The 13,408-nt window shown below is 36.6% G+C and overlaps 1 protein-coding gene across 1 annotated transcript in view; it reads left to right on the top strand.

The window, feature by feature from the left end:
• The window catches only part of fzr (fizzy and cell division cycle 20 related), a 38,801-nt gene extending 25,511 nt beyond the window's left edge, over positions 1–13,290 (top strand). Inside the window, exon 7 of the mRNA XM_081996218.1 lies at positions 11,303–13,290. Within this exon, the coding sequence (XP_081852344.1) occupies positions 11,303–11,589 (287 nt within the window). The 3' untranslated portion in view covers positions 11,590–13,290. The remainder of the gene's footprint in view (positions 1–11,302) is intronic.
• Positions 13,291–13,408: the final 118 nt, after the last annotated feature.

The following is a 13,408-nucleotide window of genomic DNA, read 5'->3' as shown; positions in this document are numbered from 1 at the left end:
ATCTAAAAATGTTCAAAAACAGTTTTTGAATCGTTTACATTTTACACACGATCAAGTTTAACCCCAGGAGATAGAAGTCTTTCTGGAGAGAATTTCTCATTGTAAAGGTATAACAAAGACTGGAGAGCGTTGCCAAACTGCATTTGCTTTATATCCTCATGCAGATTACGTCTATTATCCGGAATATAAACAAAATATTGGCTGCTGTTCTTTATCTTTAAATTCTTTAATATAAAAAGGGTTTACGGCAAATTGAAACTTGGCTCTAAAATAAAAGTCGGATTACAGACAATCACTTTTTTGAGACATTTGGCAACTAGGCAATTGAGGAAGTAAACACCTGATTGTTGTTTAGTTTCTCTAGAGGTTTTTCAAGTTTTTTAAGGCCCAGTTGTACAACATTGCTTCAACCTTTAAACCTGGTTCAAATCAGAAACGCCACTTTAACAGCAATGCATTTCATATGGAAAAGTTCAACTACCAGTTGCAGTTCAACTGAACCGCTCTTTGAACTGTCATTTTACAAAAGCCTTAAGTGTAAGACTTGCTTTTTTATGCGAGGTTTTCGTGCAATCAGTTGTTTTTACAACAAAGTTATATGTTGAAGTCCCTAAATTTTTTAAAAATAGCAACAGTTTATAAAGAGTAAATGTTAGTAAAGTGTTGCCAACTGTGTAAAATTGGTTGGCTTTGTTATAAAAAAATCAACATATTTGGGAAAGTGTGCAAATTTTCAAAAACGTTTGTGTAAACAGTTTGTAAAGGGGATAAACTTGACAAAAAGTGATTTCATTTGTCTAAATTGTATACAACGTCGTCACAGATCTAAATCATATTGTAAAGCTACATTTACATTCAATTCAAAGTCAACTTTGTTATGTGCACTTTAAAGTGCGTCAAGCTGCTTGACAGGATGACAGGTACAAGCAAAATGACCAATTTATAGGTTAGTTGTATCAATGTCTTGTTTACTTTATTTTGAGTTTTCTAAAGAATTTTGTCTTCCAAATATAACATTTTTATTAAATTAGCTAGAGATTACGAATACGACGACGATCACACTTTAAATGCTGATGTACTCTTTGTTCAGCGACTTCTGACTGTTGCGTCACAATCACCAGCAATAAACGTATGTCGGCGATTAAATGTCACATTGACTGATTGTCAAAATGACTATGGTTGTAGGTTATAATTAAAGCTGGTGCTGCTCTTCCACAGAAATAGTTTAAATTTTGTAATTTTGATTGGTGCAAAAGTTCAATCAGTTTGCACCAAATATAAGAAGTGGTTTAACATAATAAACTAAAATTTGGTGATCAGGTACATTAACAAGTTCTTGAAATACTGATATTTATCAAACTACAGTCAGCTAAAATACATTACATTTTCGTTTTAACGTTTTTATTTATACAGGGTGGTCCAGTTTTAAATGTCAATAATTCACCAATCGATAGCCCAACAAAAAAATAAGTTGACATGCATTATGTCATTTTCCTGAAGAACGCTTCCTAAGGAAGACACAGACCACCAAAGTTCAGTTTAAAAAAATCGTGTTCAAGACTTATATTTGTATGCCAAAATAGTGTAATTTTATCAATAAAGAGTCTGAAACTTAACTTTTACTATAAAAAATAGTTTAAAATTCGATTTTTCAGTCTTAAAGCACAGTGAAGCGTCTAGAAGTCAATTTAATACTGACAAAGCGTGAAATGGCATGTTTAAGCCTATGAAAAATGTAAAAATATTAAGTCTGCTATGTCAAAAACTTGGTAAAGACAACCCTAAAACTCGATTTTCCAAGCTGAAAGCAGTTTTAAAGCCCCAAAAATAGTCCAGAATTCTAAGAAAATGAAAAGCAAAGCAAGAAAAACTTGAAAAGTTAGTCTTCAATTCAATTTTCATGAATCTAATGTCAATATCCTGTATTTAAGACTATTTTCAAGACTAAAATGTTGCAATGTATTTTCAAATTATGAAAACTTACTTCAAATGCAAATTTTGAGCTTTTGATGTCCAAGTCAATTTTCAAGGTTGAAATGTGTGAATTTGTAGTCAAAAATTCTAGATAAAGTAGTTTTTCATGGCTACAATTCAATTTTCAGTACTAAAGTTTTTCAACTTATCTGAAAACTATAACCACTGACTACAAAGACAGTTTTTAAGCCTCTCAAGTCAATTTTCACAGTTTCCAAGTCAATTTTCAAAACTAAAGTCTTTCAATTTTTTCTGAAAACTGTGAAAACTGGTTACAAAGACAATTTTTAAGCCTCTCAAGTCAATTTTCACCGTTTCAAAGTAAATTTACTTGTTAATAAGTCAATTTTCAAAACTAAAGTCTTTCAGTTTTTCTGGAAACTATGAAAACTGGTTACAAAGACAATTTTTAAGCTTTTTAAGTCAATTTTCACCGTTTTCAAGACAAATTTGGGTTGGGTGAGTTTTGGGTCTTTGAACGTAATAACTCAATTATCTCGTAAACAAAGTTTTAAATCAGAATTTTATAAGAGATACTTATTTTGTCAAATTGAACAAGTAAAGTAAAAAAAAAATTGAAATTTTTGAAAAAATCCAGTGATGTAGAGAAAAAAAAATGAAAACCATCTTTCTGTATTTACACCACTGGACAGTTTCGACAAACGTCATTAACATCACATAATGAGTATTAATTTCATATGTATTTATTCTAAATTTGATTAATATTGCTCCAGCGGTCTGACAGTTATGACAAGAAACAAAAGCTGTACGGTCCTCCGTCAAGCGAAAAAGTTCACCTTAAAGCCCCTCTTATATCGGTCCAATCCCGAATATTTCTCAGCCTCGACAGTTGCTTTCTTCCAGCTCCGCGGCGCCCCTCAATCTTGCCCTTTAGTATGAGCTGTAATAGACGATATTTATAACCTCTCAAAATATGTCCAAGATATGATGTCTTTCGGCATTTTACGGTCATCAAGAGTTGTCTTTCGGGGTTTGCTCTTCGTAGTACATTCTCGTTTGTAGCGTGTTGTGTCCACGGAATACGAAGCATTCTTCTGTGAAGCCACATTTCGAAAGCCTCCAGTTGGTTCATCGTCCCGACCTTCAGAGTCCACGTCTACTCCGTACAGCAATACCGACCATACATAGCATTCAACCATGCGTTGTCTCAACTTCAGGTTGTCATTGCAAAAAAATGATCTCATATTATATTAAAAGTTGCCCGAGCAATCTCTATTGTGTGGTTGCCTGCTGAATATCATAAATTTGGTCTTTCCTATTCCTATATTGATTTTTAAACCTTGTGTCTCTCCCACGTCACCGATTTTGTTTATAAGCGACTGTAGTCTCTCGATTGTGTTTACTAAAATCACTGTATCATCAGCATATCTGATTGTTGTTATTGGTTCTCCATTTATTTTGATGCCGAGGTGTGATATTCCTTCCAATGCTTCCTTAAATATTCGATCAGAGTATAGGTTGAACCCTGTCTTACTCCACGTTGTATTTTAATATGGTCTGTTTCAATATTGCCTACTTTTATCTGCGCCGTTTGATTCCTAGTATAGATTTTTAATTATGCGGATATCTCTATCATCCAATCCAACTCCCCGCAGCATATCAACAAGTTTATCGTGCTGTACGCGGTCAAAGGCTTTCTCGTAATCGATAAAGCATGCAAAAACATATTTTCGCTGATCGCGGCATTTTTGGAGGAGAACGTTCATTTCGAAAAGTGCTTCACGCGTTCCTAAAGCGTTTCTGAATCCGAATTGAGAATCAGCAAGATCTTCCTCGCATCTATGTCTGATGCGAGCGTGAATGATATGCAGGAATGCTTTGAGAATGTGGGACATGAGGCTGATTAAGCGATAATCACCACATTTTTTTGGCTGATGTTTTTTAGGTAGAGCAATAAAAGTTGATGATAACCAGTCAGATGGAATTTCACCTGTCTCATAGATATTATTAAACAGTTTAACTACCAAGCCAATATTTTCCTCTGTAAGGTGCTTTCCTATTTTTTGCTATAGAAACAATAGAGAATGCATGTATCACCTCCAATTTAAGAATAGTTGGTCCCATGCCTTCATGCACGTATACCGCATCAGCTCTCAAATGCCATTTTAAATATGTATTTACATTACAATGTAAAAATACTTCAATTAGGTATTTCTTCTTGGTATATTTCTGTTGTCCAACAAATAGAAAGCAATTCGGTACTAGACGCATATTGGGATTAGCTCTTATTATGAACCCTACTGTCTTAAAAAACGCATTGCTATAGTGCTGCCCTATAAACAAAAACATAATAAACCTTACTTAGTAAGTTTAAAGCAATTATTACATACCTAACAATCAAAAATGGAGCAATGGTCTGAATTTGCAGTCTTTACTTACTAAGGCCAAAAATATACTACCTGAAGCATACATATCGTAAATGGTAGTAAGCAAACTTCTTCTGAAACCAACGGTTTCCTCTGTTTTGAACAAGTTTTGTCTCCTTTTGTGCGGTTGAAACACGGTGAATTAAAAAATTTCTTAAAGAATCTGCTGCCCCCCCTAAAAGGTGGCAGTTATAATAATCAGCAAAGTTAATTTATTAATAATCAGTAGTTTATTCATGAAACTGTTAATAACATATTGTTGCGAAGCGAACTTTTAATTATTAGTTAGGATTTCTTTAGTTATTTGTTGTTACCCCTGTATGTTACGTTGCTTTGTTTACGTTCTACATTCTTTTGTCTGTGTTCTAGAAAATCCTGGCTCCGTTGCTTATATAGAGAGAGATTTATGTTATAGCTTAATGAGTGTGAGGGAGAAAGTCAATTTCATGAATATTTGGGAACTTTCTAGAAACCATGGAAGCCTATATAAGCAGCTGAACCAGGCCTGGTTAGTTAGTTGTTGAGTTGATGGTTGTAGTGAAGTCGAAGTTGTCAGATATCGAGGTTAAGTGTCAGTGTCAGTTTATTGTTTGTAAACAATATACAGTGTTGAACAAGAAGTGTGTCATTAAGGAGTACGACGGTACATTTGGTGTCAGAAGTGGGATTGGAGAATCGAAGAAGAGTTCCAGAGGAAGACAGAATAAACCGACAAAAGCAGAAGGTGTGTTGAATGCCTGTGAGTACACGACAACAAAGTGCCAAAATGGATGAAGGAATGAAACAACTTATGGAGATGATTCAAGCAATGAAAGCAAGTCAGGACCAAAAGTTGGAGGAAATGAAAGCGAGCCAAGACCAAAAGTTCGAAGAAATGAAAGCAAGCCAAATAAGTCAAGAGCAGTTCAAAGCAAGCCAAGACCAAATTAAAGACCAGTTTCAACGACAAGATGAAAAACTAGACCGAGTAATAAATGAAATAAAAGGAGAAATGGACAACAGGATGGAAATTTTGGAAGAAAAGGTAAATGAGAGGATAAGCGGTATGGAGGAGACCGTTCAGACCTTGCGAGAGGAATTTGACAAACTACAGGAAAAGTCTTCAAAGCCAACCGTAGTCGCCAGTTCTAGTGTCTGCTCAAATATTAAGCCACCAGTTTTTGACGGTAAGACCTCATGGCAGGTTTACAAAAAACAGTTTGAGGCTGCCGCAGAGGCCAACAATTGGACATCAAGTGACAAAGCCACTGCCTTGGTTTTGTCACTTCGAGAAGAAGCACTGGAGGTTTTGCAGACTTTGGACGAGAGCCAGTACAAAAACTACGACGACTTAATCCAACATTTGGAGATGAGATTTGGAAATAAGCACCTAGAACAAGTATACGAAGCTCAGTTGTCTAGTAGGACCCAAAGAAGCACGGAAACACTTCAACAGTATGAAGCCGACATTGCTCGATTAGTTTGTCTGGTCTATCCAACGGCCTCTCACGACATTAGAGAGCGAATGGCAGTACGGGCTTTTGTACGAGGACTTAAAGATTGTGACACAGAGCAAGCAATACGATTAGCGAGATGCCAAACATTGCATGATGCTCTTGCCTACGCTTTGGAGTTTGAGGCGGTCAAGCAAGTATCACGAGGACATACCCGAGTGCGTCAAGTCAGAAGCCTTACACCGGAACCGAGAAACCGATATTCCAATTCAGATCACACAATCACTCAGTCAGACTTGAATCGTCAGCTGGAGACATTTCGAAAAGAACTAATGGGAGCGTTAAATAGAAGAAGTCAGAACAACCGAAACGCTCAAACCACCACGTTTACTCGGTCATTGGAATGCTGGAACTGTGGAGAAAAGTGACACATTCAATCACAGTGCCGCAAACCTAGAAGAATGCAAAGACTTCAAGAATATGACTTCCAGATTGAACACAGAAAGGGACGTTTGCACGGAAACGCGGACGCAGTGTCACGAAGACCTTGTGTGGAAGGTTGCAATCACTGTAAACGCCTGGAGATAGCCGAATTTGGAAAGCCTTGTCGAAGGATCGCTCTGAAAAATGACATCGCATGGGATCGGGAAAACTTGGCTGCCGATCAACGAGAAGACCCCGATTTAGGACAGATAATTAACTGGAAAGAGCGTGGAGAAAGGCCAAATTGGGAGGAGATTTCCGCTAAGTCTCCAACATTAAAGGGATATTGGGCATTATGGGAGTCCCTTATTATTGATGGAGATTTACTAAAAAGAAAATGGGAAAGTCCGGATGGGAAAGAAGAACGACTACAGGTAGTTTTGCCAAGAAACCGAGTTAGTGACGTACTGAAAGAAGCCCATAATGGAATTGGCGGAGGGCACTTTGGCATCAACAAAACGTTAAATAAAGTTAGGGAAAGGTTCTATTGGCTACAAAGCCGCTCAAATGTAGAAGATTGGTGTCGGCGTTGCGCAGACTGTTTCAGTAGCAAGGGTCCCAAAACTCGAAGCCGAGGATGTATGAAGCAGTATAATGTCGGAGCTCCGTTTGAGAGGATTGCCGTTGATGTAGCTGGACCTTTTCCCAAAACTAATTCCGGAAATCGCTATATCTTGGTCGCAATGGACTACTTCAGTAAATGGCCAGAAGTGTACGCAATACCAAACCAGGAAGCCGCTACTGTAGCAGAAGTTCTGGTTGACAACTTCTTCTGCAGATTTGGAGTACCGAGGGAGCTGCATTCGGATCAAGGGCGTAATTTCGAATCGGCAGTATTCACGGAAGTGTGTGACCGATTGGGAATTAAGAAAACCAGAACTACTCCATTACACCCACAGTCAGACGGAATGGTGGAACGTTTCAACCGGACACTAGACAACTACCTAAGGACAGTCGTCGATAACAATCAGACAGATTGGGATCAGCACATTCCGTTGTTCCTGATGGCTTATCGATCGGCAGTACATGATTCCACTGGCAAAACACCAGCTAGTGTTGTCTTTGGAAGGGAGCTTCGTTTGCCAATGGATCTTCTTTTTGGACGACCGGAAGAACCCCCAGCCTCTTGTGATAGCTATTCAGAAAAATTGGCGCAACGCTTGCACGTGATCCATGAGGAAGTCCGGCAGAAGTTGAAATTTGCAAGCGACCGACTAAAGACAAGATATGACAAAAGGGCCAACAGCAGCGGATTCCAAGCCGGTGATCAGGTCTGGTTATACAATCCTGCTCGAAAGAAAGGAAAGTCACCGAAGCTTCAGAGGTCATGGGAGGGACCCTACGACGTTATAAAGCGTCTGAACGACGTCGTCTACAGAATACAGCGAGGACATCGGGCGAAAATGAAAATAGTTCACCTGGATCGACTTGCACCTTACCGACCACCCAAAGCTGGTGAAGTTGATGATCGGGACGATCAACTCTAGGAGGGGGGCAGTGTTGCGAAGCGAACTTTTAATTATTAGTTAGGATTTCTTTAGTTATTTGTTGTTACCCCTGTATGTTACGTTGCTTTGTTTACGTTCTACATTCTTTTGTCTGTGTTCTAGAAAATCCTGGCTCCGTTGCTTATATAGAGAGAGATTTATGTTATAGCTTAATGAGTGTGAGGGAGAAAGTCAATTTCATGAATATTTGGGAACTTTCTAGAAACCATGGAAGCCTATATAAGCAGCTGAACCAGGCCTGGTTAGTTAGTTGTTGAGTTGATGGTTGTAGTGAAGTCGAAGTTGTCAGATATCGAGGTTAAGTGTCAGTGTCAGTTTATTGTTTGTAAACAATATACAGTGTTGAACAAGAAGTGTGTCATTAAGGAGTACGACGGTACAATATCAAAATACGATGACATTGATTAAACCGTCAAACTGACACCCGTTTTTATTCGATCTTTGTCTAATAAAGCGAGATAAGGGATGTGACGCAACAGTCAGAAGTCACAGAACAGAGAGTATTTACATCTGTCTAACCACCGCCTTCTTTACAAGAAAGCCTAGAATGCAACTTTTAATGGCGGCGTTATCGGATTTTTTTTTGTACACAAACCTATGGAGATGCAGTAGAAAATATGTTTTTTTTTATTTTTTCGTGTAGTTGATTAGAAGTTGTGAGTGAAAAATCAAAGAACGCTTCATTCCTGATCCAGATATGTATAGATATGGCTTTTTATATCCAATAAAGTCCAGCCAAAGCAAGTTTGGTTAGAACCCTTTGTCTTGGAAAGTACAACAAACTAATGTAAAAACTGCTCAATCAAAGAAAATTTGGAAATCCTTGAATCTAGGTAAGCAAAACTGGTAAATGGGTTTTATATTATTACCAAGACCTTTCTTTTAAAATGTAAATGTGCCAATAGAACTTCTAAAAGCTGTCCTGTTTCTTCAGAGTAAACCTTTGTTGCTCTCAAAATGCAGGCGGCCTCAAAATTTAACTCACTTATGTATGTAAGAGGCAATAAGTTTACTGAATGAGAAAGCATATGGTACTTACCACTGAGTATTGTGTTGGAGTAAAATCATTCCAGTTCAAAGCTTTCAACCACTGTTGGGTTCGAGCAGGGTCTTTTGGAAAGGAAAGGACACTTTTGGGCCTTTCTCCAAATTGCTTTTACAATTTGGCAAACAACAAGTGTGACGGCATATTGTAGAGGCAATAGAATTTAAGTTAAAAAACCAACAACAAATTATAGAACAATGAAGGAACAATAACAATAGTGATAACACAATAAAATGAACACAAACTACACTTTCACTAGAACAATAAACATATAAACAACAATTACTTTGGCAAGTAATCCCAAGTGTTGACTTTAAACCTTAAAAATTAATTTAATCATCCAAAAACTCAATTTCCACAATACAAACAAATGCAAACTGTCAATCCCATATTTCGGCCATATTGGAATTTTTGGCATGCACCTTCTTGGCTTTCTTGTACAGAGGGCGGTGGTCTAACCTAAAATTTTACAGATTTTTAACGTCATTTTAAATGGTAAATAGAGAACTGTCAAATTTGAAGTGAACTTGAAAGTGATTGTAAATGTAGCAAGTAATTAACAAATTTTCAAAAATGCTGCTATGTAAGCAGTTTGTGAGGTGATTTGACATGTTGGCTACTGTCTGAAATTAGTTCAACTTGTTATCAAACGTCTAAATTATGTTAAATAATGTTCAAAATCCTCTAAATTTAATTAACCGTGTTGCCTACTGCCTAAAAATGGTTGACGTGGTTATCAAACATGTAAATCACGAAAACTGTCCAGATTTAACTGAACTTTTTGCTAATGGTCTAAAATTGGTTGAGATTACTGTTAAAAGTCAACATCATGAAATTATCGAGATCCTTTAAGTTTATAATATTTGATATTGTCTTTTAAATATTTCAGATAGGGAAAAGACAACATCAAAAGCAAGACTCTAAACTCACCAACTAATACTAACACAGATGAACAACTGCATCATAAACAGCACTCTACCCGACTCGTGGAAAAACGGTTTAATAATACCTATACCAAAAAATGGACTAGACAACACTACAGTAGTAGTACAAAACTACAGACCTATTACTCTACTTCCGGTACTAAGTAAAATTTTCGAACATGTTATTAAAAACAGACTGCAACAATTGATCGGTGAGCATATACCATCATACCAATTTGGTTTTAAACCAAAACATTCGACCATACATCCACTTTTCATATTAACAAATTACAAACTACACACTTAGATAACAAAAAATCAGCATGCTTATTTATGGATATCAACAAAGCGTTTGACAGTGTCTGGCATAAAGGACTATTGTACAAATTACATGAGCTTAAGACACCAAAATATCTACTTCACATTATTAAAAACCTACTTAACAACAGACAATTAGAGGTACGCATAGACAATACCTTTTCATTCACATTTTGTCCTGAACAAGGGCTTCCACAAGGTTCACCACTTTTGCCTTTCTTATATAATATCTACTGCCATGATATATACAACCACCGATTTCAAAATAAAAAACACATAAACGATACAGCTTATATTTTACAGTACGCGGACGACACGGCACTCGTTACACATGATAAAACTACTAAAAAAGCAGTAGAAAGACTCTTCTAGAGTATGGAAACATACTAATGGCAAACTCAACATCGGAACAAATTGCATTAAGACTAATCACAAAAATTAGACACCTTGAAAACCCATTACACAACCCTTCAAGTTGTTCCTAACAACTTCTCTATGAACGCACGGAAATGACACAAATTAGCGAAAGACTACTACAAATTCAAGCAAAATGGAAAGACAACAGATATAACTGGATAATATTAAACCCACTCTGTATAACGCGACATACAAGACAATCCCGATTCCATTTTCCTGCTCAATCCTTGCTAGAACACTTTCAAGCATAAGATTTTATTAAATTTAACCCTTTTTTTTGTACATTTTTTTTCTTAACATGTAAATATTTATGTAAATACATTTATTTCTGTAACATTGGCAGAAAGACCATTGTAGGTCGATAGCCGTTTTCCTCGTAAATAAAGATTACTTATGGTGGTTAGAAGAAATTTATAGCAAACACTTTTATGTCTATTGGCGTTTCAAGTTAAGATCGCAGCGCCATTTGAACTAAAATCGGGCAACCCGTTCCTAACCTAACATTATAAATAATATGACACTGTCACTTCATATTTATGAAACCAGTGCTAAATTCCTAACCAACATCAATGTAAACAAACGGAGAAATGGCAGCTGGAATGCCCGAAACTGTTTTCACAACTGATCACCAGGGGACCATCATCTCTTGAAACGCCAATACCTACTGAACATGTTTTGAGATTGGCTTTTGTAGCAAGTTTGTAAACGGTTTGCACTTTGTGATAGGTCAAAAAACGCAACTCTGTTTCTTCTTGACCAATCACAAACTAAAAACTGAACACTTTCCAAATATTCATTTTTATTGTTGTTGCAGGTTCACAAGTTTGTAATTTAGCGTGGTCGAAACACAGTTCCGAATTAGTATCGACGCACGGCTACTCGCAAAATCAAATTCTAGTCTGGAAATATCCAAGTCTGACGCAGGTTGCCAAACTAACCGGACACTCGTACCGAGTATTATATTTAGCCCTGAGTCCGGACGGCGAAGCCATAGTGACAGGTGCCGGTGACGAAACGTTGCGTTTCTGGAACGTGTTCAGTAAAGCGCGATCACAGAAAGAAACGCGCAGCGTACTCAGTCTCTATACCGGCATACGGTAATTTTTATTTATTTCTCCCTTATATTAAATCATATTAATATACGAATCTTTATACAAGCATGTAAATAAATTATATATTATTTAAATATTACGTTACAACGTGAAACGTAGCTCGGATATAATAGTCGAAGCATTAAATGCACTGTTTGAGTTGTTGTGAGTGTTGTGTGAATATGAATTAATTTCCTACCTTATTGGCGAAAATAAGGTAGTAGTTTTGGGATTTTTTTCTTTATAAAGGAATGTTACTGCCCGTTTTTTTTTTAATTGCGCATGATGGATTTATTTACTTTTTTTTTATACAAGGGTTTTGTATATTAACTGTTTTGTTATTGCGTCATTTTTTTTTAAGTTACTTGTAACTTTTGTTGATATCTAGTAGGTCAAATTGGAGAGAAACCTGGAGAAGTTCAGGTTATTAATTTAGACAATCACAGCTTGTACACGGAAAACCAAACTAAATTAAAATGACAACGGACTCATTATAGGAGTATACAGGGTGGGAACTTTCAAGGTGACCCATCACTGGGATCTTGGGAATGGCAATAGTTACAGGGTTCGTTAAATGAAGAAAAAACGCGGCATGTCTGTTAAGACTGTGTCTTAAAATCCAAGATATCTACAGGGGGGTTATCAAATTATTACCAAATTACTAAAACCTTTTATTTTCTTTTTTTGTAAATATGTCACTAACTGTTGACATTAGAACAAAGTGTCAAATACCAAAAATGTATGGTATTTTTTGGCTCATTCTTTGACATAACGTAGCTAAAGCTAAAGTCCCATGCGTCCGTGATCTGACGACACGAATACATGAAACTCTTGTAATTGGTTGAAAATGCTAAACTCTTATTGGTCTTAATAAAATATAATTTTTGATTCCTATGTGACCAATATACGACGAAACGATTGCCTAAAACGTATTTTATTGTTCAAAATTTATTGTCCATAATTTCGGTTTATTTTCGTTTTAGACCACTAGATCAAATTAACTCGTAAACCTCACAGATGACCAGATTTGAACCATTTTAAAGTAAAAACTACAATAACCCAAGTAGACATTTTTGTCAATTTTGAATAATATCCAGTGAGCGTAGAAAATAAAGACTATCCCCCTATATTGAAGAATGTCATTCACATCATATAAACGAGTACTCATTTCATAATTGCTTGTTCCAAAATTGGTCAAACGGTCTGACAGTTGTAGCAAAAAAACGATTTTTTAAACTGAAGTCATTGGCCGCATTCGTTTTCAAGCTCCATGAAGTGAGCATTTTTGACGTCACGATGACGTAATTTAGCAAAACCACAATTTGACCAACTGCCAAATTACGTCATTGAGACGTCAATGCGGCCAATGACTTCCTTAGGAAGTGTTCTTCAGGAAAATGACATAATGCATGTCAACTTATGGCGCAACTTTTTCTCCATCTTACGAAACCTGTAACTATTGCCGTTTCCAATGTCCCAATGATGGGTCACTTTAAAGTTCCCACCCTGTATAGCAATTCATTGTCACCAACACAAACAAGTGTCAATTCAACTTTCATTTAATATACAGGTTTGGTAAATCCAAAACCGACCATAGGAAAACCGTGTAACTGACAGAGAAACGTAGATAATTGCATGCGCGGGACAAAGACAGAAAACGAAAAAAATATCAATTAATTAATTTTGTCGACGGGGTGGATTTTGGCAACAGCGCGCTGAAAATATGGCCTTGATATTTTTTTCGTTTTCTGTCTTTGTCCCGCGCATGCAATTATCTACGTTTCTCTGTCAGTTACACGGTTTTCCAATGGTCGGTTTTGGATTTACCA

Source organism: Ips typographus, linkage group LG2 (assembly GCF_016097725.1).
Source record: "Ips typographus isolate SLU linkage group LG2, UJ_Ityp_2.0, whole genome shotgun sequence".
NCBI lineage: Eukaryota > Metazoa > Arthropoda > Insecta > Coleoptera > Curculionidae > Ips > Ips typographus.
This window is presented reverse-complemented; position numbering and strand designations above follow the sequence as displayed.